The sequence below is a fragment of the Anser cygnoides genome, chromosome 3, assembly GCF_040182565.1.
Source record: "Anser cygnoides isolate HZ-2024a breed goose chromosome 3, Taihu_goose_T2T_genome, whole genome shotgun sequence".
NCBI lineage: Eukaryota > Metazoa > Chordata > Aves > Anseriformes > Anatidae > Anser > Anser cygnoides.
Window position 1 is genome coordinate 32,393,226 of NC_089875.1, and position 27,812 is coordinate 32,421,037.

Sequence of the window (27,812 nt, forward strand, 5' to 3'; positions counted from 1 at the left end):
AATCTAATGTCTTCCAACTGGCCTGCAGCCTGCAGGTTGGAGGGAAAGTGTAAGTAACATATCCTAATTTTGTCATATATAAGGGAACTGTGCAAAGCAATAATAACTAACTGATGGTGTTCCAGGCAAAACAGTGTTTTCCTAAAAGAATGTACATGTTTTACTTCTAACCAAAATATTGGAGAATAATTTTTTTGACGTTTTTATGCAATGAAATGAGTGAATAATGAAAAGGATGTGTCTGAGCACACTGACGATAGTTTGTTATGTTTACAAGATACTACATTTTCTTTTATTATGTGTAACAGTGACGTGAGCAAACACAGTCAATTGTTATCCTACAACCATAGGAGGCAAAGTGAAGAGAAGAAGAGAGAAATGTGTTTTCAATCTGGTGTAATATGTTTTGTCTGTTCACTTATTCCACCAGGCCAATGATTAGTTTAAGATTAATTTTCACATTTTAACAAAACTATTTAATTAAACAAATTTAAATATTTTTTATGTTAATATCACTCATTGATGTTCAATGACAGCCTCCAACATTGTAGTTTTGTACTCTACCATTCACCTAATACTGGTTCCAGTTCTTACTCATAACGGATTATGTCTCAGTCCCATGAGTATGCCCTACCTGAGTAAGGGTTAAAAATGCTGAGTAGTTTCCTTGTCTCTTTCAAAGTATGGCTTTGGCAGGTACATCTATGTAGCGTATTGCAAGTACACAGAGGTTTGTTCTTCTGTGAATTGAATTGAAAAAAAGCAGGCTGATCATGTTGCCTTAGACTTCCAGCTGCACTCACGCGACCTCCTCAAGAACTTCTGTTGTAGAAAGTGAAGAGGGTGACCTGGCAATTACAAGGAATATACAGTGTCAACACAGCCACATCCTTGTCCAACACTGCTTGTGGAATAAAAACAAAATAGAATGAAAAATAACTATTTTTTGCCTTTTAACAAAAATAAATATGTTTGTGTTTCTATTTTCCGCCTTTTTTTGGAGGAAAAACTTTACTTAGTTGTGCCTCCAGTGATACTTCTGTCTGCCTGCGTCTATATTCTTGTGCTTGTTTTGTACATTTTCTTTCTTGGTTCTTCTTAAAGCACCACTCTTAATGTTTCATCTTGCCTTTTTTTTCATGCCTTTCCCTTGTTTAATTTCTGTTTATCTATAAACATGCTTTAGAAAGCGCTGATGTAGCAGAAGAGTCATCTGCCTCCTATCCTATCCCTAGATAGGATAGAACAGGATGAAGTGAATTCAGGGACAAAAAAAAAAAAAAAAGCAAGACCTTTTAAAATTTTGCTTGGACTGAGACAGTGGGGTTTGGAACCAAGGAACCAAAGCTTTTTCCCAAAATGAGAGGCAAATCAACCCCTCTGTTTTTAATAGGTTCTCTTTTTAATTTATTGTTCAGAAATTGTTATGATTTCTACAGCTTCCTGTTTGAACAGTTTCCTACTACATTTTTCCAACCATCTGTAGTGTATCTTTTTAAACAGTATTCCTTGAAATAGTGATCTGTCACTATCAATAAAAAAACTCACACAGGAAATAACTATTGAATGGAAATGAAAAGTTTGTATCTCAATGTATTTTGCAAAACAACTGTAGTAGATTGCTTTATAAAGCTGTGCTTTCACCATGGCTTCATCTGCTGAAAAACAGCGACTAATTTTCTTTTATTTTGGAAATAATATCCCATTATTTTGAGATTTAGGTAGTTCGGATTTGGCTCTGGGGCACAAGAAAATTCTGCATGTGAAATACGGTTGTGTTAAATTGTATTTTGGCAATGTATTATACAGGAAAAAAAGAGGATTGGAGAGGGCAGCTGACCATATACAGCACTTAAAAGTTGTGATAAAGAGAGTGGAAAGCAGTATGTCACTGAAGTTTCTAAATTAAGTAAATCTTTTTCTTCTTGTTGTTCCTTTTTTTTTTAAGAGTAGTCTTTTTACCCATAATATGAGTGTTTTACCTCTTTATAATAACATTCTTTTTTGTCATAGAAGTGAAAACTGGCATGTTACATGGTTCTGTAAGCAGGCTGCTGTGTTCTAAGTGTATACAGACTTCCATATGTATATGGAACCAATAAATTTAAACAGACTAAACAGGCTTCTAATCATGGGCATAGGGTTTTGTTGCTGTTGCTTGTTTTTAATTTTTCTTTTTCTTCATCACCTTTTATGCCCATGGTAACAGAAAACACGTAAGTATCATGAGTTGAAAATGTAAACCATACCTAGAAAAATAAAGAGACAATAAGGAAGCAACATAGAAGCTATAGAGTGAAGTTTGTCCTCTGGCCTAGCTCTTGCTCCTATTTATATCTCTTCCTCTTTTTTCACTTTTCTTATCCAGGATAACACCAAAATGTATACAACCCACGTTTCCTACTTAGAAATCTACAATGAATGTGGTTATGATTTGTTGGACCCAAGACATGAAGCTTCCAGATTGGAAGATTTGCCGTAAGTGACACAGCAGAGAATCAGCAAGAACAGTAACAACAGAAATTAGATGCCCTGTTGCATTGTTTGGGGATTTTATTTTATTTTTGAAACTGTGCTACTTATCCCTGTGTTAATTAACTCAAAATACTTTATTTTTTTTTTCATTTTTATCAACACTATCTAAAGTTCGTTATTTTGTATGTAAATTGCAGTAAGTGAAGGTAAAACTTAAAAAAAAAAAAAAGTTGATATTATGCAGAAGAGATCTATGGCAGCCATTGGAAACAAGAGGTGCTTTCTCATGACATCCTTTCCCTTTATGTGGTATTCATTTGTGTGTGTGCTGTGGAGACGTATAAAAGGGAGTATTTCCTTGAAAGAATACTCAGGCCTTTTCCTTCAAGTTTAATTATTTTTCTAGATTGAGCAGTTATGAAATAAGGTAAGTAATAGATGGGAAAGGGCAAAGGGAACTCCAAAAGACATTATATTTACTTCAGGATGGATGATTGTTACAACAGTTTCCATTGACAAGATGCCAGCACTTACCAGTACTTGGATTAGGGCAGTAAATAAAGCTTGGTGGGTCATGAACATGTACGAACAGCAAGGTTAAAGACCTTACACTTTATAGGAAACTCAAAACTTACTCTCTAAGTCTCTAAGAAAAATTTATAACCTGTGTTATTCTTAAAATAACTCAGCAAATAGTAAATAGTATAAATAAGTGACTTGTTGACTACTTGCATTTGCAAATGCCCTGAAATAATGCTGAGAACCATAAACTTTCTTGCTCAGCGTGATGATGACTGAAATACGTAAATAACAATTTAATCACTGCTGATACAAGAGCAGGAAGTGTACCGAGAACTGCCAATGGACCAATAACAGAAAATCAATGGAATTTTGTGTCATAAGAACTAATTACATTATTAACATATTAAACTCATTTCTAATATATGCTTATATAATATATTCCACCCCAAAGCTCCAGAATTGTTGTAATACTGTAATACTAGTCTGTTATACTTTTATGCAGCTTATAAAAGTTAATGCTATTAAATTATTCAGATTTATTAAATTATTAATTTAACTTATTTTTGTCATATTTTATTTGAACTCCTTCAATTTATTCACTTTATTAAATTGAAATTATTAAATTGAATTAAACTAAATTTGATTAATTTAATCACAACTTTATTTGAAACAATTCTTTGGGGTTACTTGCCCAAGAAAATATAAATCACTTTTTAAAACTAGATTCTGAAGATTTATTACTACTCATGAATTTTTGAATATCAAAGTTGCTTTATGTATGGTGATTCAATTATGCTAAAGAATAGCTCCTTGTTACATCTCAGACTATTTTAAAAAAGTAAAAGTTGAGGAAAAAGTTTGGTTGTGTATTTGCAATAAAGCACACTGGGATAATCATAATTACCTGAAAACAGTGTGCATAATAGTATTAATGAGATAATTTTCTCTACAGGATGATTATTGTTAATAAATGCTTTATGGATTTACTATCTATGGTCATTCATTTCTGTATATCAGTTGTCAAAAGATACATGTAATGTACTAAAACTACACCTTCGCTTATGTTTTACATTGTGTAAAAGTATTTAAAGTATTTTTGTTTATTTTTTAAGTTAATTTAGGGATTAAAATTTGAAAATGTATAGTAGCAGTCTGAGCTAAAATGGAAGTACAAATTGCATGGAAGGGTAGTTACATAGTTAACTATATTTTAGCTACTTGGATAATTTCTTGTAAATGGCAAAGTAAATAGTAGTTATACAGACTTTAAAACGTATCAAGTGTTTATTACCTGAATATATATTTCATTTTTCTGAGCATTTTATGTGTTTAAGACCTTTTAGAATTTTACTGGTAGTAAGCAAAGTACAGAAGAATCTAATTTACTCAAGTTTGTTTGAAAGCACATACTTAGTGAGAATATTAAAAAACTTATGTTTATGGTACTTTAGAAGGTTCATATTATGCATAATTTCCTGTTGAACTCCACAGCGGATCATCAAGTTTTTAAGCACCATAAAAAGCCAAATGCATTTTTTCTATGGTTGTATAAATATTAGCAGTCTGCTGGTATTCTCCCAAGTATATAAGATGGAAAAAAAAGTAAGGAAAAGATTTCTTAGCTTAGTAAGGTATGCAGATTCTTTTGGAATACTCTTGTTATCTGCATTCTTGCAAAGGAAGATGGATGCAATGTGCATTAAAGGTAGCTACTTCTCTCGAGCTCCATCTTAATGAATTTATATTACTTCTCAGTTCAATGGTAAGAATAAGCACATTGGTTTGAACGTGTCATGTGATGACATTCATGTTATAGAAGTACATTATGAAAATTGCACAATAGATTCATTGATAGTACTTGGAAAAAAAAGGTGTGAAAATTGAAAAGGCGTGAAAATTGAAGTTTAAGGAGAAGTTGGATAATAAAAAAAAAAAGTCCATAGCGTCTAATCATTGCATGATTAGTTTTGAAATACCAGATCCTGATGTCGGTGTTTTGTGTGTAGCCACCCTTTGTGCCTTTTCTAGTCTAATAAATTTTTCATCCTAACAATGCTTAATCATTTAATTAGAGTAATCATTTAATTAGTCTTCCAGATGAAAAGAAAAGAGGCTTTCGCACAAAATCACTGTTTCTCTGAAAACAAATTCCTGACAAATGTGTGGATATAATTTATATATCTCTCTATATACACATAGAGTTATGTGAATAAGTATATATGTCTCTGTATGTACCTACACTGAAGAGATTTTTTTTTCCCCTTGGAATCCTGCAAACTCTAGATTCAATGTAATTTAAATGTACGATAATCACTATATATCACAGGTTTGTGTATGTGAACTTTACAGTCTTTAAAATAAGAATATGTTTATGTGCTTCAGTGTAAATCTGTTCAGTTTACAAAAGGAAGGCGGTTCATAGGACAGGCTCATTAATGAGATTTAATGTAATCATGTTTCTAATATATACATATATTTATATTTCAATGGAATTTGGTTTTGAAACCCTAGTAAACTTTCAGTTCTACAAGAGGAAAAAAAAAAGTTTTCTTAATGTTTAGTTGTAATGATGATACATGTAGTCCATAGAGATACGTTTTGAAATACCCTAATACTTGGTGTATTTACAATTGTAACTTGTTTTTCTTATACAAAGCTGGCAGTGTTTTAACTTCGCTGAAAGCCGTAGCTAAAACACAGCTTATTCAGCTGCAGACTCACTTGAAGTAACTTATTTGTTAGAATGCAAAAAATTACTTTAATATAGACAATCCCATTCTCATGCTTATACAAGAAAATAGAAATTATTCTTTCTACATGTTTGAAAACAATTATAATACTACTATTATGAAATACAGCTGGTAGAAGACTATTTGAATTCTTACTGCCATCTCTTGTTTTTATAAAAGATTTACAGGACTGTTCAAATTAGGGAAAATTTTCTGAAGCTCCTCATTTGCTCTAAGACTTTACAAGAAGGTTTCTCCTCTAACAGGTTCCCCATTGTACAGAGTATTAGTGAGTTATATAGCTCCATGATACTGAATTAAACCAATTTCACTTCAGTTATGACCCATCAGTACAAATTCTTCTGAAATAGTTTGTATTATCTGTTAAGAACTAAAAATTTTCCTGGCACTAGATAATAATATAGAAATAATGACTGGGGTTGTAAAACCAATAGTCATAGATTAAATCAGGACAACTAACATGTTACTGTTTCTACCTGTCCAGACTAGGACAGGCAACACTATTGCGTTAAAAGACCAGCTAAAAATAGTGCTTGTTTATCTTAAAATATCAGTCTATAAACTGTGGTAGTTGACAAGCTACTTCCCAAGGAGATCGGACAACTGTTAATCAGGAGTGATGTGGGCAGATGAAAATGTGATCTAAACTGCCAGCCAGCATACGTGTTTTCCCCGTTTGTGTGTCAAAATTCTTTAAAGTCACCTTTGATCCAGGAAGGTATAAGATTTCATCTGATGTTTGGTTGGGTGGTTTTTGAGCTAACCAAAGAAACCCCAGAAATAAACCAGCACCACTACCACCACCACCACCAACAACAAAAACCACAACCAACGAAACAAAAACCCAGTTAGTTTATATTGAATCCTTTGAAAATCCATCTCCATTTTATGCTGTAGAAAAATTAAGCTTTTTGAACTATAGATTAAGTGAACTCAATTCCATAGAACAGACACTTTAAGCTATTAACCAGTTAACTTCATCAAACATCAGTAATGACATCCATATCACTATGTATTGGTAACATGTAGCACTGTTGTGTTGCATGGGGTCAGTCTAAAATATTTTTATTTTTAAAAAATCTGTAACTGAATATTGGTTGACTGAATATTGGTTAACAACCTCAGGTGAATTTGTACTCTTCTATTTCTTCTATTTCTGCACTGCCCCCTAAGGGCCTGAAGAGTTTCTAAATTTCTGACATCTAAAGCTAAGCCACCTAGTGTAACAATTCCTGTACTGCTTAGCAAAACAACAACAAAAGGCTAAAGGAATCATTTCCTACGTATGGGAAAAATTATATATTTTATTCAGTCTGATTTTTAATGCCAATATACCTGTTGTCTATCTCCGTGCTCTAGATTCAACAGTGTTTGTCAGCCCTCCTCCTCTGAAGTGAATATGCCAACCACATAACCTAGAGACTGGCCACCACCCATATGTAGATCTGCAAGAACTATAATTTTCAGTGTTCTGAGAAATACTGGTGTTATAAAATTTCTGAGGTTGATGATAATACAAGCTCACTGTTTTCATATGAAATACATTCCTTTAAAATGAAGAGACCTCAGTGTAAGTGTTACTACCAAATACTTAAAGATTAGGAGAATATTCAGGTTTGAAAAGTAAAGTTTTTCTGTTTGTTAATGAAGAGAGAGCAGACAACTGTTCTGAATCAGTTCTTCAAAGATTGTGTTGTTCACTACAGTTCAAGTTACACTTTAAATGGGTCTGTATGTAATGTACGCTCTATGTATGCTATGTATGTATTTAATGTATGTAATGTATGCTTTACGCTTTATAATGTATGCTTTTAGCATACATTACATATTGTTTATTCTCATTCACATTTTGGTGTGGTGTGTTTGGTTTTTTAATGATTTATGATTTGTTTCCTCAAAACCAGTAGGGAGAAGTCAGTGAAAAGTTTCAGAGGTGACTTATCTAAGTCATCTGAGTGAAGTAATTCCTCTGAAATTATTGCTGTGTTCTTTCAGACAAATTTACTTTTAAATATGAAAGTATTTTATTCAACTAACACTTTATTAGGAATGATATTATTGCAGCTGCCCACAAATTCTTACAGATCTTATCTATCTTGTTTGTGTGTGAGCCACCAATTGTATTTCCTAATTCTAACAACTTGTTCTGCAGTGAGCCAGGCGGCAGGAAAGAAAGGGGGGTCGCAGGGTTCTTTCTGGATCTCAGTAAGAAAGACCTGAGAACAAATAGCTTAGTAAGGTCACTGCTTTAATAAGACAGGATGAGGAGAGGAATGTTGACAGTGAGAACATCCTTCTAGATGCTGGGCACCCTCAGTTCGTGCAGCATTGAATGGAGCCAGAATGGATTTTCCACAACGCGCTGCACAGAGTGCACGGAGAGAAGCTCTCCCTTCTGGTCGCTTGAGCAATTACACTGTTTTCTTACAAGAAAACAACTCCACTCCTAAAGGACGTTCTCATGAGAACATCTTGCTGCACTTCTTGGTGAAGGCAAGGCCAGACAGGTGTTGCAAGCACGGGTCCCAGGTTGGAGCTGCCTGCAGGCAATGGTGTTAAAATGAGCTAGCTGATTTCACCCTGCAGCCACTGAACTTGTGCATCCCAACACAGGCCTGCGTCTGCTTAGGTCAACTGTTGTGTGGATCAATAACTCCTAAATGTGCGATGGTGTCTTGGTAAGGATCAATACACTTCTATGTCCATGAAGTATAGAGCAATGTTTTTCTTGTCTCAGAAGCAGAAGTCGTTGGAGACAGTGGGAAGGTTTTCCTATCACAAGATGATGTGTTAGAACAGCCCTCACCAATACTTAGTTATCTTGTAGTTCTGTCATGTCTCATATGCAATGCAGATTAGGCTTTAGGTCTGTATTTAAATGGAAAATCAAATCTTTGCTATTGAAAGCTGTGTTGATGGCTGAATAACTCTGTAACCTTACCTCTTGAATAACACATCAGAGGATTTTGTCAGATTTTATCCTCTGATGTGGTATAAAGGCAACAATAGTTCTGATTTTCTTATTTTTACTTTTTTGATGCTATGTAAAATGATGAACTTGGCCATTCTTAAAACCTAAATCTCCTTCAAACTTTTCACATAGACTAGCTATCCATTACGTTATTCTGTTGTGCTGGACAGACTCCAAGATGCATTCTTGCTGTTTTTCTTTTTTATCCTTTTCCTACATTTATTACTGTCTGTATAGTCACCTGTTATGCCAAGGTATTATCAGTATATTCTGCTAGTTATTATTGTCAAAGGTAAATATCCTAATATATGATTTACCTAAACCATTCATTTTTAAATATTTATAAAGTTTTTGATATTATTTTAGATTTCTTCAGTTCTAAGTCCTAAAGACAGATATAATCATGGGAAAAATTGTAATTTTTTTCCAAAAGGTTTAATTTTTATCTATATTACATAAATTAATTAGATGTTATTAATTAGCTAAAGGAAACATTAACCTCATAGTTCGCCAGTAACAGGAATTTCATAGACGAAGGCATTCAATGTGTAAGGCTCTCTTGCATTAATGGGAGCTCAGCTGATGCAGGAAAGGGCCCTAGTTAATAAATAAAAAAGGCTGTTCCCATCCTACAGGTTTTCTAGTCAGCTACAAATTCCATTCATTAAGCTAAATGGAAAAAGATTGTTTATAAAGAAAACAAAACCTTGTCTCTGCCTTCTTTCAGTCATTATGGATAACTTAACAGAGGTTTTCCACACCAAGATCCAAGTTAGGGCTATGAAATTTAAACATTTCATTATTATACAGAAAGTTCTATAAAATTCTATGATCATATTAAACAGTAACTTTATAGCACAATAAAATAAATAATTTTTGTTTTGGAATTTTGCTTTTAGAGAGAGTTTTGACAGATGCTTCTCAAGATGTGCAAATTTGGACTTCCATCTGAAAATCCTAATAGCTGAAAGGCCATTGTATAGGAAGTTGTCAAGGATTTGTGATCTCCCCACTGTTTCCTTTTTGGTGTAATAATCCTCCAAGGCTTTTTGTCCAAGCTAAAATCTTCATTGTCTGGAAATTATTTATAACCATTGTTCAAAATGTAGTCTGAAAAGGTCCTTAGGATTTTAAATACTATCCCAAATGTGCAAAATAATACAACATTGCTTTCCTAAATTATAAAAAGATAGATGATTCTCACCATGCAATATCAAAACATTAAAATTAGTCAAGGCATTGTATTTTAATCAAAACTACTCTGGGCTTTAGTGTGTGATGCATGCACAGATGGAATGAGAACAGAATACAACTTGACCTTATCAAAACATTGTTAAGCGAAATTATGCTTTTCAGTTTATGCTCTGAATGGGGGAAGCAGGTTTTCACAACTGTACTAGGGCTGTCTTTTCCTAGAACACAAAAATAAGTCTATAAGCAGAAGCAATTGTTCTTGGAAAAACAATTGTTATGACTACTATAGGAGCATTGTGTCTACCCTTATGTGTGTTTTTCTCTGGAAATTAGTGAGTGTATTGCAAAGAGTTCAAATTATTTCTGTATATCCACTCCAATGTTTTGACCATCAGAGGGTAAATGATTTCTATAATACTTAAGGGTAATATTATGGAATGCTGTTTAATTGTTTCTGCAAATCTTGGAAACAAGACAAACAAACCAGAACAAAACCAAACCTGTGTGTTTTTGAAGCAGCATGGAGTAATTAACATGCAAGAATGATCTAGAGGTAAAAACTCAAGGCCTATACTCCCTCTTGTGGTTAACCTTGAGTAATATGTAATATGTATGTACTTTTATATATATGTATATATAAAAATCTAAAAAGTGTTGGCTTCGGTTTTTTTTGTTTTGTTTTTTTTTGCTGTTGATCTTTTATCACTGCTCACAGAAAAAGATCTTAAAAAAAAAGACTTTCAACACCTACAAAAGTTCCTATTTCCTTGTTTTAAGTTCATAGAATCACAGGATTGTTTAGGTTGGAAAAGACCCTTAAGATCAGCAAATCCAACATTAAACCATGCCCCTAAGCACCTAAGCTTCTTGCTTAGATTGCTTGTAGTGATGTGCTCTGTGAACTCATGCGCACATGAGATTAATTGCTTTATGCAATTAAGAGTTTTTGGTGAAAGACAAAATACCATGTGGTTTGGGCTCAGTAGAATCCTGAGATAATATTCCTGAAGTTCTTCAGAAATCTAAAATGCAGTAGAATATAGGCTGGTGAACACATTAAAGCTTTTCTGGTGGGGCAAGCTGTTTTTCCTATATTTCTGCCACTTTATGTGCCAGCAGAATTCATGTGAATGTTGCAGAAACCCTTCCAGACACAGGAAATCAGAACGTGTAATTCACCTTGACGGATTCATGTCAATCATCTTCAGAGTTCATTAGTGAATTTCGTTTTTAACAGAGTCTTCACTCTGGGAGTTTTCCAAATTCAATGATACAACTAGTTGGCTTCCCTGCTGAATACTGTGGACTGTTCTGACTGAGGAGACCCTCATAACTACTCAGCAAAGGCAATAAAGTTTAACTTTCACTTATATGATTAAAAGAAAAATTTCTTACGTAAAAAAGGCTGTTTAGAATAGTGAAAAAGAGTTCCAGTAAATAGTGCTCCTGAAGTTTTTGCCGTGTCCTTGACGCTTCCATTTAACTTCTTTTTTCTGAAATGTAAGGTTTAAAGAAGTATAACTAATATTGTTCCTAGCCTCAGTAGTAATAAGTAAAACCATTCTGTTTTTGTTTGCTTTTAATTAAAGGGATTATTTACACTTGTAGTTATTAACAAAGAAAAATGAAAAGAAACAATCCTGACAAATGTGAAGTTATTAGAAACATATTGGCTACAGGTGTGTTGATTCTGAAATATTCCATGTCTGTTTGTTCATCGAGATCATGTTATGGTTTATGTATCATTTGTGCTTGATAGCTGTGGCAATGGCAGACAAGCCCCTACTTATTATTTGTTTGTGCTGGTTCATCTTACACCTTCCTCTGGAGATCTCACCAAAACAGTCCCAAGGTCTTCTGTAATATGTACAAGTTTTATATTTTCCTATTCTATGTGGAGGCTTATAATAAAGGAATAAAAAGGAGGTAACAGAGAATTAGAAAAAAAAATCAACATTTCTTTTAGGGCGTTTTTTTTTATGATTGTTTGAGGGTTTTAGATGTCACCTTTTAAGTGCAATCAAAATGAAAGTGTAGAACAAAGATCATCTTGCAACAGTTCTAGTTTTTCTCCTTTTTTTTCATGTAGAAAAGTGACAATAATGGAAGACCCTGACCAGAACGTTCATCTGAAAAACTTGTCTCTTCAGCAAGCAAACAATGAAGAGGAAGCTTTAAACCTGCTCTTCTTGGGAGACACCAACAGAATGATTGCAGAGGTAGGAACTGCTGCTACAAGTGTTACTTGTTATAACAGTTATAAACATCTCCACAAGAGATACTATTTTGAAAATCCTCAGAGATAAATGTGTAAATTGCTATTTTGGGAGAGTATTTCCACAGTGAAATTAAATAAACATTTCTCTGATTATTGCTTTCACTTTGCAAAGGGCTTTGTTTTTCCTTAGTGAATCTGTATGGTGGTCATTGATGAAATAATTTACTGCAATTAAAATAAGTAAAACAAAAATGTTTTTCTCATAAAACACAGACTGACTTTTTTGAATACATGTGTCACCACACATACAGATTTGTAGAAAAGTCTTAGGAAGCATTTTAAGACTTTCCCACAGATGTACTGGATTGCCTTTGAAACAGTTACAGTAACAGTTGGCCATCTTCTCTTTCTTCTTCTCATTGCATTAACATGTGGTGTCATGTGTAGAGAAACAAATGGCACTGTGTTGCACATTCAAAGTAAGTATTTGCCAATACGCGAAGACAAGGGTGTTTTTGCTCATTCTGGAAAATTCAAGTAAGTTGTTTCCATATGTAACGAATAAATCTGTAGGGCTGTTTTCATATCTTCATGTTTGGAAATTGAATGTAAACATTAGAAGTGTATTATATAATGCGGGCACTGTTAACATGACTTTACTATAGTACAGCTAGTTGTATTTTAGAAATATTTTTTAGAAGTTTTTTCCCCCCTTTCTCTGACCAAAGAGATGCATAATAAATCAATGAAGAGGAAGAAATTCAAAGCAACGGAAGGAGTCAGGTAGCTCTGTGTTCCTAGGGGCTGCCAATGCACACCTGGGCACAGGGCAAGATGCATTTCAATGCAAAATGTAAATAAGCAAGGCGTTGATTTGTTCTTCAAATGTCTGAAAACCTGTCATGATAGTTGGTAATGAAAACATAAAAAGAAAGTACATTGCATCAAGAAAGATATTCAGGAACTCTCAGTTCAGTTTAGTTGAGCTGCATATGAAAATGAATATTTAAAGAATAGTATTCTGTTGGCTGACAGGTTCATAAATCAGTGATTGTAAAGGGCAATTGTGTTACATATTTGCAAGGTGTGGGCAAAAGAGAAAATATATCCCCAACATTAAAAGTCAGGAACAAGTAGCAGGACTAATGAAAACCGTAAGTTTGTAAAGGTCAAGATGAAGTAAAATGAGGAGAATATTCTTAGCAGGTCAGACCAAAGATGTATCTGTTCCAGTTCCTTGTTTTGAGTATGGCCAGCACCACTATATATGTAGAAGAGCTTAAGTCAGATCAAGTGAACTAATTATCCTAATCTTCATTAGCTTGTATTATGCTTTTTATATTTAATAACTTCTGTTGTATTGTGTTTTTTTTGCATGATTTTCACCCAGATGCTGTTTTATCCTTAGAAAATTTTTATCATCAAATCTCTTATGACACACAATTCAATGACTTAATAAAGGAGATTTTTCTTAACAGAATTTTATTTTTGAATTTACAACTTCATAATTTTAATTGAGGTATGCTAATTCTTGCTAGGAAAAAAAAATACACATGAGAATGTGTTGAAAAATGGGACTAAACCAAAAGAGAGTTAAGCAGTTGCTGTGGAACCCCAGTAACAAAGGATTCACTGATTGGAGGGTTAGCAAATGTTATGCTGTTGTCACTTTTGCTGCTTTTGTAAGTTCGGATTTCTCTTTAGAAGTTTTACTTAGGTAGTTATCTCACACATTGTTCCTTTGTAATAAGAGCAGGTACATTTCAGCACAGTTCAGAGAGGTTTCTGAGTGGTGCTTTCTCTTAGGCACTACAACATGTATTGCCTGTTATCACTTGGCCTTTTTGGGTTTAGGTGAGTGCAGCAGTTTATAATATCACTTAAAAGAATGAAAAAAGTGTTCTCAGAAATGAGGGGTTAATGTGGAGGTCTAAAAAAGAAGGTTTATGACATCAAACATAACTTCTCCAGAGTTCCATATTTTTAAAACTTAATTGAATTATGATAACATTTCCTGACCTCAAAAATGACGAAGACCCTATTTCACTAAGCTTTAAAAGACTTAAGATGAATTAACCTAAATAGAAAAATAAGTAAAGCTGTGTTTGATTCGTCTTTTTTTTTTTTATGATGAGTTTAGGTATGGAAAAACTGTCGTGGATCACATAGGAAAACTGTGGCAGAACATCAGTCTCTAAAATTACAGTCTAATACTTTATCCCTGATATAATCCTCCTTTGAAAAGTTGCAGGACTGTTTTGAAAATAGGAATGACTATTTAATTTCTTAAATGCCTCTGCTAGTGGAGTCTAACTTTTGGGTTGAGGGCTGCATTTTGCCCTGAAGTCTAACTGTGCTAACATGAAAAAATGATCGTAATTTTGAAAACATACATTACGTGTCGGAACCTAAGGGAATATTTGTAGCAGAAAACTTCTTTTCCACGTGTAACCATATAGGTAATAAGAAGGAAAAAAGAAGAATCTAGTCTAATTTGTGGAAAATTGATTTATAGGCCAGTATGGGACCAATCCTTGGCTCCAGTTTAGATGTGTGCTACACACTGTGTAAATGAAAATGAGAGACACAAATGCGTAAACACTTCATAATATAAAAATCCAAATAGGAAATTTTTGTCTCTTATATTTTGCCAGGGAGAAATGAGAAGAGGACAAACAGAAACTGATTGTTGGCAGCACTTCCAATTGTATAGGCTATTTTTTGTTTGTTTTCCCATGAAAAACAGTCTCTTATTACATTTGAATGCATAAGAATCTTAGCAACAGGTTGTAAAAACGAGTCAATTTATTTCTCATATTTTGATTTTTAAGCCAACTTTACGATTTAGTTAGCTCAAATACATGCAAACAAGGGATTTCAACATCTAATTTGCATATATGGCACTGGCGGTAGCAACAGTGTCTGAAAAAACTTACGTACATTTCAGTAGTGTTTGCAAATTATTTTTGTATATGTACTATTAATATGCCTTCATCTCAAGTGTTTATTTCTAAATTTTTGTGACTAGAAGCACTTGTGATCACTGTCCTTTGAAGTAATATGCTGAACCTATTTGATTTAGTTATTTGATAGTACTTTTCTAGTATTTCTCTTAAAATAGAGTAAGGTAGAGACAGTAGCCTCCCAAGGGCATGCATTAATTTCAGAACTGTAAAATCTTTGTGAGATTGATATTTCTGAAAACTGCAGTTGTGTGTACTCTTAGCATTTGTTTTTCCTCTAGTGAAAAATTACTTCATTTTAGTGAGGAAGGAAATATTTTACAGCGTGGTTTTATAACTATAATTCTCCATTGTTTAAATTTGGAAGACAGTGCATGCTACATAGCATTTGTTCCATCATTTAAAATATTTGAAGTACACATGGGAAAAGCAGTAAGATTTTGGCAATGTTTAAATGTTTTTTTTTCAATAAAGAATAAAATTTTTAAACATTTAAAGATAGTGGTGGGGACTGACTTGTGACCTCTGAATTGAACTAAATCGCCCCCCTCTTTTTTTTTTACTGTCCATTATTATCCTCATGAATATATTTAGAGAGTCACTGGTAGTGTTTGCATTGTTTCTTGGATGAAATATGAAAAACAGATTTTGAACACATGAACATACCAGATAAAATGACACTTTTGCCAAGAAAGTATACTACCTATATTAGAGCTGTATTCTAAGATGAATTACAACTTTCTGCTTTCCGAGATTGCTCATTGGTATGAGTTGTCAAGTCATTTCCACCCTTGCAAACCTGCTCTATAGTATCAGCAGCAGCAAATGGCATCACCGTTTCAATACAGGTGTTTTAATTTCAGTGTGTGGTAAAACAATCAGTGTGTCATACATACTGCTTTGAATAGCCCTTAAAATGCTTTGGGATTTATATAGATAAAAGACACTGTAATGTAAAGTTTAATAATATTCTCACTAGGGAATAATAATTACTTTAAAAGCTACCTCAGTCACCGTGGCCTAACTGGGAAACTCTACTTGTTGTAAATATGCAAAGGTAAGAGATGAAGTATTGGTTTTGAAATCAGGGAAGTGTCAGATTACAATTATTTCCAGGCTGATTTTTGTAGCAATAAATTTGCAATTACAACTGTGATGAGTGTACCCAGATACTCCTGAAGAGCCACTGCACTTGAACTGTACCAGTCACAAAGGGAACTAAAGAAATACTAAAGTCTCAATCATCTACCAGATACAGAGGAAGGAACCTCCCATTCTTGAATTCACAAACCCTTCGACATAGCGTGGTTCTGTTGGAACTTAAAGAGTGTATATCAACTAGACACATGTACCCACTGCTTTTCAACACAAGAATCTCTGCTCCATCAGCCTTTGTAGAGACTTCTGATGTCCTGTACTATACACCAATAACGTGTAAACATCAGAATATTATAAAAATGAATTTTAAAGAGAAAAAGAGACTGTGTTAAATTGCTTAATTATCATTTTTGTAGTACACAGCAGCTCTTTTCTTACCATCTGACCTATAAAATGACTAAAGATACCAGAACTCCTTTATGCAGCTGTCCATCTGATAGTAGCTTGAGTCTGGAGAAAGTCAGTTTGATATCTGCCTTGGATGCTATCAGTGCTTTCTCTTTTCACTTGCCCTTATTCAAAAACCTCAAAAGAAAAAAAGAGGAAGGAGAAACATTCCTCAAAACAAAATCTTGTACATTCTCACTGAGACATTCTGTCAAGAAAATGGGAGTATTCTGGATCAGCATTCCTTCATTTATGCCTTGGCTAGTCACTAAATCACTCATACAGGGAAATCACGTTCTTCTGATGTCTAAATATTTTGGTTCAAAGAAGAAAAGGTTTCACTGAAACGGTATAAACAGCCAAGCTGAGATGGTTTGCAATAGGGCCTGAACGACTGCATTTATCACCTGTGAAATCTTGTTGTCCCAGCTGTCCTGCACTCTTTTCTGTGTTTTCTCTGAGTGAATTTGGCAGTCATAATCAACACATTTTTCTTCCAGGTAGTAGCAGCTTCTGTTGTTTTCAGTGGTTGTTTTCAAACACCCTTTCATACATTTCATTCTATTTAAGAAATTCCCTCCTCCTTAGGGATTCAGTTATTAAGAACTTTATTTAGGCCAGTAGCATCCTGTTTCTTACTTTTCTTCTTAGTGATAACAACATTTGCAATACCAGCTGCAACAAACAACAGATATGGGAAGTACATAAATTCTAGTATTAAGAGGAACTCCTGCCGTGTTTAGTTGGATTTAAGGTAGATAACAATTGGATTAAGATGGATTACTTGTGTTTCAGCAATTTCTGGACATTTCATGAGGTTTTATTCCTCAACAGAAACATCCAAATCAGATGCTTCTTGCAATATGACTGTGCAGCAGGTTTTCATTTAATTAGAAACCACCTTCCTGCAATTGCTGTATGAATATATGTAATGGTTTTAGTCACAAAGTTTCTATACACTTATTTAATCTCAGCAGACACAGGTATGCCCTTGTCAAAAAAGGAGAGTAGGCTGCATGTCCTTGAAATTTCTCTTGTATTTTCAAACATCAGACCAAACACTGTTGCTTTACCACAATGTGATCTTGAAAGATATGTTATTGGATTCCTCTTTCACTGTGCTAGAAATGGGCAGCAACAGATGACCTGGCATTAATTCCTTTGTATTTTTCACGTGATATCACAAAGAATCTGAAGTCTGCTTATGTGGCTTATGATGTCACAGAATTCCTGGAAAAAATTATTTCTTTGTAAGTAACTGCAGCTCATCTGTTACTCTATATATAGCTTTCACAATAGCAACCATCTGCTGAAAGCCAGACCGCTCCCTTCTTTTTTTTCCTTCATCGCATCAAATTAGCTTGAAGATGATTTCATATACATATGTTTAGAATACTTCTAACAAAGCCAAAATGAACTCCAAAGCCACCAAGGGAACCTTTTACTAGACTATGAGACACTGTCCAGAAGATGTATTTATTTATTCTCTTTTTTTCAGTTTTCAAACTTTCTGAACAGCTGAATGGTGATAGAAGTTGCATATATGACTGCAAAAAAAAAATGGCTTTTTTTGGACTGAAGATGCTGACAAGTAGCAGTTTGTTGCCTTGTGCTTTACGTCTACTTGTATGATGAAAGCAGCAAAGTGTGGGGGATTATGACTGCAATTATCATTTCATAATCACATCCCGTTTAACAGTTTACATTTGAATTGCTGTATGCTTCCTTCAAGAGTTCTTATAGAGCTTCCTATATATGAAAACTGCAAAGTGGAGATAAAATCATATTGTAGAAAGGTGTATTGATTAAAACATGTTTCCACTCTGAAGAAGGATTTTATTAAAATGGTATTTTAGGATTCTAGCCAATGACTTCCAAATCAACTCCATTCATTTTACATGACAAAAGAAGTAGTAGAGAGAAAAGCAATGGAATTTCCAATGACCAGTAGAATGTGCCTGGAACATGAAAAATCAAGTTGTGTTTTTCCATAGACAATAAATTACTAATAGGACAAATATTGCCCTGAGCTAACTCTTGGTACTCTGAAACCTTTGGTGTCCTGAAATTATTTTAATACGTTTTTAACTTTATTTGCCTCTGCCCAGTTTAATCAGGTATTACTAAAAGCACAATTTGAAATACATGAGGTTTTACTGCATAGCGAAACTTAAAAGAATGCTTATTCTGAAGTATGCTAATTTCTCCTGCTTCTTGCAGAGATTTAGCAGCTTTTACTTAACTCTTGTGCTTCCGTAGCCAGACTTGTATTGATATTTGGTCTGGCATAGACTTGTCTGCACTACAGCGTGACCACTGCCATGACTTTGGCAAAGAATGTTCTTAAATATTAATTCTGATGTGTATTCTGAGCTGGAAAAATTAAGCATCCAATCCTGCTTTGCAGAGCTGCAAGTACTAAAATCATAGCTCTCCTAGTAAAATAAGTAAAACTGGCTCAGATTATTCATGGCATCAGAAATGCTGAATAAAGTAGATTGAAAGAGCTTATAACCTTTTCTTAATATAATTGCATTTAGCTATGTTTGGGAGAATTTTCTTGCTCTTCAAAGCTTGAAGGGCCTATACCTTTTCCTGAACCTGTTTGGTTTTGTTCCCATGCCACTGCCACTTCGTTTGTTCAGCTTTGCCCCCGAAGGCAGCATATCACCTAACAGCGCTCTGATGCTCTGTACAGGATTGTGAAATGATCCTTAGAAACCTGGAAGTTAAGCAGAGCCAGTGGTTTGCCTATATTATTCCAAAATTGCTCATCTGTATAAACTAAATGACCCAAACTCTTCTCCTTCTCCCTCTGAGTTTGGCCTTGCTAGGAAAAGCAGCCCAAAATAAAGTAGTGCTAAGGCTGTAATTTTATTGCAGATTTTTCACCAGCACTGCAAGCTTAAGGTATTCCTGTGCATCACCTACTTGCTCACACACTCTGTGCTGCCATTTTCAATTACTCTAACAGAACTGCTTCACACAGCTGTACTGTGATTGCATCAGGAAACTGATCCAGGTTAAATATCTATGGTTTGTGGTCTTTTCTTTTTTTTTTTTTTTAAGCTGGATCAGTTCCCAAAAACAGTGCAGTTGTGCTGGCACCCTTGAGGACCAAGGGTGGAGACAAGTGCTGGGAAATTGAACAGGAGACAATTCAATAAAGAGATATAGCAGTTATTATTCCTGTTAACTTGCAGTCTTTCTGTTGAGAACCATACTTATTGGATTAACAAAACACCTTCAACACCTGCAGGCTATTTTAACATCTAGAATGTTTCATACCAAACCAGACTATGGGGAAAAAAAAAAAATGTTGGTGCATCTATTTAGAATCCCAAGGGACACCAAGATAAACAATTACTCCAGAATACTAGAGGAATAACATACAGACAAGAGATTGAACTGTGCAATTTAACCAGGACTTTTTAGACCTTCTTTCTCAACAGCTATAATAAGTATAGATTTAGTTATTAACTCAACAATTATTTGTTCATTTATTTCCCTATTTTATTTTTCCTCAAGTCAAATATTTATACTCAGATAACAATGTTGTCACACTTGTAATAGTTTATAAATAAAAATACTATTTGTATGGCAAACCTTTAATCTCAATGCATATTCTAAAGCTTTAGCCATTTATAAGGATAATAAGGAATACATTTTGTTTTACAACTAAAGGAAAGAGTTTTTAGATGCTTAAAATATCTTTATGTGTTATTTTCAAAAAAGAAAGGTGCACATGTAATGCTGTCTGATCATTTGAAGTCTAAAACTAAATATCTGAGTTTTGCTTAAATTTTTTGTTTACAATTTCAAACATATTGAGAAATCCACTAAAGACATACAAAAGGAAGTAGTAAGTGTCTAAAAATTGACCAATAGTTTCCACGTGTGTAGTTAAAGAAGTATGGCAGTAGCTATTCCAAATATATGTATATATAAAAGCCAAACCTTTGGTGAAAAATCTGTCGTGACACATAAAATTCTAAGTTTGCCAAGTTCATTTTTTTATAAATGTAGTAAAAATGTGAATCTAAAGCCTTACAGAAAATTCTATTCTTAGCTATTCCAGTAGATAGCTACAAAAAAAAAAAAAAATTAGATGAGCAAGAAGTGATGATCAGAATGAAAACCATAAACTAGATTCTCTGCAGTTTTTTTTAAGAGATCATCATGTCAAGAAACTGAAGCACTGCAAGTACATATCTCTATATTAAATAAGTTATTCCCAGTGCTTTTGTAATTTTCTGCAAATACTAACTTTATATTTTGCCAATAGGATTTAATAAGCCATCAAATCAGGTAGTTAAAATAAAGTGTCATTATCCTTTCGTTGTTACACTTCACATTAAAAGTATATATGTCTTGATTGACCTATTCACAACATACATTTATAATTAGTGTTAAGATACAGTACATAATACAATGGACTCCACAAACAAGCATATGAAGAAATAGGTGTCAAGCTAAGCTGTAAAGAAAAAAATTCCAATATACACCAAAGACAGTGTACTCCATGTTTCTAGTCAGATTGACCATAGTACCTCATATTTATTAATGTTCTTTCCAGTAGCACTGTCTATGAAAAAGTGTTGCTCTTTGAAATCTGTGTTGTTCATTTTCATGAATTTTGGATGAGCTAGAAATATGCAAACTAGACAAAGAACTGGTTATGTAATTTGCCAGAATCACTTGTAGGTCTTCTGTTGTTAATGAAACTCATATACCTGCTCCAAATCCTGGTGAGAAATAATAATGTACTTAGTACTATAGTACTTTCTTGTACTAGCAGATTCACAGGTTTTTTTTTTGTTTGTTTGTTTTTAATGAGTGTCTTACTCTTATGCTCTTATGGAAAGGATAGTGGGGGGAAAACAGTGATGAGAACAAATCAAAAAAGGTTGATTTATGAAGGTTTAGGGAAGTTTTACAGTCTTGAAAGTTTTATAAAAAAGACTTAAGCTCAACTCTTTTCTGTGTTCCCTCAAGATGTGTTCATTATACATTTTATATTTCAAAGCAATTTTAACTTACAAACTAGTTTGACTGTAAAAAAAATAAAAAATAAAAAATAAAAGGGAAGGGGGGGGAAGAGAGATGCATAATGAAATCAGGACGATTGGTGATCATTTGGAGATCAGGAATTAAACCCCTCTGATCTATGTGCTCTTTTCTAGGAGTATTCATCAGTATGGTGAGGCCAGCTGCTTTGCTGATGTCCTCACTGTTAGAATATCTTAGAAGAAACATGATTGGTTGCTTGCTTGCAGTACAATTAGTCTGGACTAATATTATCCAAGCATTTGGCCAGAAAACATTTTTCTGTGTTCTTCTTTCATATTTATTACAGGTGAAATGGTGATTTCAATTTCCTGATTTTCAAGCTATGAAAATCTAAATTTATATATTAAGTGAACATTAAGTACTCTTAATTTCTTTTCATTGTAGACACCAATGAATCAAACCTCAACTCGATCTCACTGCATTTTCACTATTCACATCTCCAGCAAGGAACCTGGATCTGCAACCATCCGACGTTCCAAGTTACACTTAGTAGACCTTGCTGGATCAGAGCGTGTTGCAAAGACTGGAGTTGGAGGTCATTTATTGACAGAAGCCAAATATATCAACTTGTCGCTACATTATTTGGAACAGGTAAAATTCAAATAGTATGAAAAATTTCCCCTTTACTCCATTCCTTGTTAGCAATGTACAATGTTTTTGTAATCTTGATTCCCATGTTCAGTTAATCTTAATACTCTGTGTTTAGTGCAGTTTTTAAAATATGTTTGAGTTGATACCTCCTCATTTGAAATGAAATAATATTAATTTAGATAAATCTTAAAAGTTAAAACACTAAGGTTACATTAGATATACAGGGTACTGTTTCAAAAATAGGTTTCTTGTTTGATTTGGAATACTAAAGATATTAACAAGATTGCAACTGTATTTCTGCTAAAAATTTTATTTGTGATCTTCACCTGCTCTCCTCAGTGAGAATCAGAATGTATCAAGAACCATTGAACTGAAGTGACTGTTTTTTATTTGGTTCAAGTGAGCACTGTAATATCATAAAGTTTTAGGCTCTTCTCTCATCTGTTGTTTTATTCCACAGCCAACAAGAATCTTGGATCTCTTTGAGACAGGAGTTACCTTTGTTAATATATTGATGGGGTAACTGTTGTGATTGTTTTTATACCAATAAGATTCACAGGTGCAACTGCAATAATAATAAGTCTCCACAAATCTTTGTCATTCCGCTGTTGATACTGAAAATGATTTAGCTTGTTGATTTATGGTACTCTGAAATCCCTATCCTCCTTTCAGTGTATATGATGGTTACTATTTGTTAAATGTACATATGCAGAAAGGTTCTAAGAGTTCCTTTCTCTACAGCCATTTGGAGCTTCTAAGAGGGAAAATCTACTACCTGGTATTTTCTTATATTCTATTATATAAAATATATATATATATATATATACACACACATATAGGGAAAGCTAAAAAGTCTCATTTGTGTGTTATATTTATTTACAGACAAATTTCAGTATATTCTTTTTGTTTGGACTTAGAGGGAAGTAAAGAAAAATTGTAAAGCTAACAGAACTAAGGAAGTGAGAAGATGCCATCTCTGTGTGTCTACTAGTCACACAATTAGAAAATGAACTACTCTGAACTTTTTGCCAGGTTTTTCAACTTTGCTTTTTATGTTTCCTCTTTGGCAAAGGCAAATATTGAAAAAGCAGGCTCATCCTGAGTAATGTCACTCAATTTTTGTTAAATAGAAACAAAGAAAGAATTAAGAGTGTGTTGGGAAGTAGGTGATGAATGGAAACTTTGAAGAAGTAGAATTCCAGTAGAAAGCTTTAGCTAACAGTTTTGATGGTGTGTGTTTTTTTAATATTATTTTATTATTATTATTTTTCCCTCCACTGATCTGATATAATCATTATCCCTTTAGAACTAGAAAAATACAATGTTACATCTTAGAAGCCTAGTAATTTCAGTGAATTGTGATAAGCACGATGGTGAAAGCTGTTTACACTCATTACTTTCTTTCCTTCTAGTATCTCTCTTTTTTATTCCACCAGGATTATAGACGTTGTCTATATTCCATAGCATTCCTTCCTTTCAGGTGTTTCTTTTTTGGCTTAGCATTTGTAGCATTGTTAGCATTTATGTAGTATTTATAGCATTTATGTTTGTCTATAAAAACTTACTGCCCATTATATTTAGTTCTGCCTGGTCTTCTGTAACCTTTAGCATTCTAATGCTATAAAACTCCAAGCAAGGGTAAGAAACACTTAGTAATCAATGAAATATATTTTGTGTGTACTCTGCTATTAAGATAGAATCACTGAGTTTTTTTAAGTGTGGATTTCAGACCTCTCACTTGTTAGATGAATGAAATTCTTTCTAAATTTGAATAGGTAGTATTGTTTTCATAGTCTAGCAAACACTATTCCTGTTGACAGACATTTGTTATTTTTGGAGTTCAGCTAGAGAATACTGTACGTTTTTGAAACATTTCTTTAAATTCTTTCATATACCACAATAGGAAGGTACATGCTCATCTGTGAGGCTGTCACTTAGTGGGATAAAAAAAATAATGATAATAATAAAAGGAGAAGAAAAATGCTTAACTGAAGTTCAGAGTTGTTCCTTTCAATTTATACTCCAGTACACGTGTTATTTAGTAAAATTTACAGTTGAGGTAATACTTTAAAAAAGGAAATTTTGTGTGTGTCTATGTGTGAAAATTTCTTCAAAATTATAGTTAGAAAATATAATCAACCGTTCCACTTCCTGGGAAGAATTTTTTTTGCATGTGTTGTGTTTTTCAGTTAACAAGAAGAAATTTATTCAATTTAATCTACTCTACAATCAGAGGTTTTTCACCTGCCAACAGAGAAAGTTTAAGGCACATCAGGTGGCAGTCAGTCATTTACTATTACACTGGATTTATTTTCATATCTCCCATTTGTTTAAATTTGACCTTGAAGTAAAATGGCTGTATGTCAGTTACAGTAATCATAAGCGACGAGAGTAAATGATTCAAGAATGGGCCTCTTTGAAATTGTACAAATTGTGCTTAGGATCTTTTTTATTTACTGTATGATTTTTATGTATTTAAAATGCAGTATTGCAATGAGCTTCTGTGAGGTTGAGTTTAATAACCTTCGTAGTGCATTTTGAGATACTCAGGTCTGAAGTACTGTAGAAGAAAAAAATATTAACATTTTGTCATGCAACTTTTAACTCCTCTTGTAGAATAAATACAATTGGAGATAAGCAAGTTGTGTTCTGTTTGGAATTGCATATCATTAATAAAAAATGTTTACTAATCCTGACTAAAAGACTACTGAAGACAGTAAAAACAATCTTTTTGTTCAGTAGGAATCAGGCTATTCAATCCTGATCTTGCAGTGACTAATACTAAACAACTCAAAATAAGCTTATTTACATGATCAGCTGTTTATTTATGATCTACCGATGTTTTAGTGTTGAGTTATCCCATTTCTAAACACTTTGCATAATGGTCGTATGAAAATGTTTTGAGTCAAGATGAGAATGGGAACACAGTTCTGTATTATCACAGTCGTATCTTAAGGTGTCAAAATATTTTCGAATAAATCAATCACATTTTTTATCTAGGTGGCCTGTATGTCTGGAGCAAAATGAAGCCCTGATAGTCTCATGCACCTGATCTACGGTAGCAGTAGAGACAATTCAGTTTTATTGTCCACAGCAATTTGGTACATGGATACTTTTAAAAGTCCCTACTACCACATCCGGGTAGCTTTTGTTGTCCATAAGCCATAGTAGCATGTTTGACAATCGCAACAGCATTTATGCCTATTAATTGGCATTTAAAATGTGCTCCATTTACAGAATACTGAAAAAATTTATTGGTTAATGAATGACTGCTGCTTGTACTTAACTGAAGTTTTTGCCCATAAAATTTGAGATCACTGTCTGCTATTTATCCACATTCCATAGAGAAGATAATTTTCTGGTTTTGTTGCTTCCTAATTAACATATCCATATAACTTTCTGCCTTAAATTGTGGTGATTTAAATCAGCGTATTGCAGTCCTGGTTCGGTAATATTGTTAAGGTTTGTTAAGATTAGACCTACCAATACTAAAAAAAAAGAAAGAAAAGAAAACCTCTTTTGATATCAGAAGAATAATAACACACTCTTTTCAACCACATTAAAATAAAGCAATTTTCAGGTTATCCCATTTAGTTGGCTGTTAGAAGACCCTTGTTCAGATCCTGCCTGTTGTACAGTGGTCTCTGTTGCTTTGTGAAAGAATATAATTTCCTTGACTTTCAGATATGTCTTCATTCTATTACAGATTCTTTGATTGGCTTGTAAAACTGATTTAGTGCTTTAGGTGAGGTTTTACTAAAGGGACTTAAAGTCATTGTCTCCTGTGTTATATGAATCTAGCACGTGACACTACAGTGGCATGCGAACTGGTCACGTAGGTTTTCAGTGCCAGTGGTGGAGGGTTCGAATTTTTCCTGGGCTACAGACTTCTTGCATGAACCTCAGCAAAATCTGAATTTCCCTGTAACACGGTTGCCATTTTTAACAGAAATAAGATATCTTCCCTCTGGCTCTTTTCCTATCTTGCCAATTCAGTTTGTAGTCTCTGTGTGGCAGAATCTGAGAGCATACTTATTAATGTATACTCCACATTAGTATGAGGTTTCTGTGCAATATTAGAAACTAACATAGATATTGTGTTTTATAAGATATGACATATTTTCATCCAATGAGTTGTAATACACAAGATTTTAAAACCTTTCTCCAGGAATGTCTTTTCAGTTTCCTTTACAATATAGTAATTTTCATATTATGTATTGGTTCCTCTGAGGGCTGGCAATATAAGATTTATAGTAATAAGAAATTTTAACTTTCTGAAGACTGTTAACAGAAACTAGTGGCAACAAAAATGTTACTGCTAAATTTTGTAAAGTAACAATTTTCTTTGGTGCAGTATGAACAAAATATATGCTGGTATGTAACATTTATTGATGGAAAAACAACTCCTAACCGTTTAGGATAGCTTGGACAATTCATATAGCTACAGGTTTTCAGTACAGTTCTTGGCCAGATATCAGCTGAAATCGTTGGTATCTGAATAGATCATGGGGTAATCTAGCTTTTCATTTAATAATAATTAGAATCATAATGTAAACAGCTGAGAAGAGAAACTGAGAATATTAGGTGTACCATTTCCTTTTTGGCCAAGACATACATTCTAAACTAAATTATTTCTTTCCAGTAGTACATTGTAATAGTGCACACTTTTATTTGTGTATGTACTTTTCAAGACATTTTCTCGGAAATAAATGAATTGACCCCTCCAAGAACCATGTGCTTTAGGAATGTGTCATTTTAAAAGCATGCTTTAGCAAATGTTGAGGAAGTTTCTTCTTGAATGCTCTCCATGTTTTAGTCTATTATTATGCTGGAAAAAATATGAGGAAGATTTGCAATAAGTTACCATGTCTTAGGAGAGTGGTTTTTAGTTTATCGTGTTCTGTTTCCATGTTTCTGAGAGGCTATAAAGTATAAAGCTAAGGTGTGATAAAATTAAATATTTGGTCTTTTAGGTCCAATGCCTACAAAGACATACAAACACACTGACATTGAAGTGAAAATTGTACCAATAAAACCAGAGGCTTTGCAGCTAAGTGGGTGCAGAGGTGTAGTTTTGTATTAGAAGTTTAGGTTGCTGAGCAGGTTTCTTTTTCTCTTTCTGTGTCAGGTGAGTTTAAAAGCCTTTTCCATTTTTACTGTTGTTTCAGGTAATAATTGCCCTTGCAGAGAAAAATCGGTCCCACATTCCCTATCGCAACTCTTTGATGACCTCAGTGCTAAGAGACAGCCTGGGAGGAAACTGCATGACTACCATGATAGCAACGCTTTCTTTAGACAAAAGAAACATAGATGTATGTTATTTCTATTTTCAAAGAAAATGTTTTCAGTTGTTAAAAGACCCTGCCCTTTTGACTTTTATTACAGTTTGCAATTCGAGTGTGTATGCTTTCATTCTCATCCTTACAAAAAAAACGTTTTACTGTTGTTTCCAGGAGATAATCCTGTCAGTAGAAATTTCAATAACATATAGATAAATCTTTTAGGATGTGTTA

General features: G+C 33.7%; 1 protein-coding gene across 5 annotated transcripts in view; it reads left to right on the top strand.

Moving 5' to 3' along the window:
* KIF6 (kinesin family member 6) overlaps positions 1–27,812 on the top strand; it is a 173,301-nt gene that overhangs the window by 22,795 nt on the left and 122,694 nt on the right. For 3 of the 5 annotated variants that reach the window (XR_007169484.2, XM_048080091.2, XM_048080088.2), the window contains exons 5-8: positions 2,369–2,478; positions 12,002–12,131; positions 22,093–22,299; positions 27,468–27,611. Coding sequence is in view for 4 of the 5 variants with exons in the window: in XM_048080091.2 (XP_047936048.2) it covers positions 2,369–2,478; positions 12,002–12,131; positions 22,093–22,299; positions 27,468–27,611 (591 nt within the window). In the remaining variant the exon portion in view is untranslated. The remainder of the gene's footprint in view (positions 1–2,368; positions 2,479–12,001; positions 12,132–22,092; positions 22,300–27,467; positions 27,612–27,812) is intronic. The other 2 variants (XM_048080089.2, XM_048080090.2) reach the window with 1 other exon arrangement.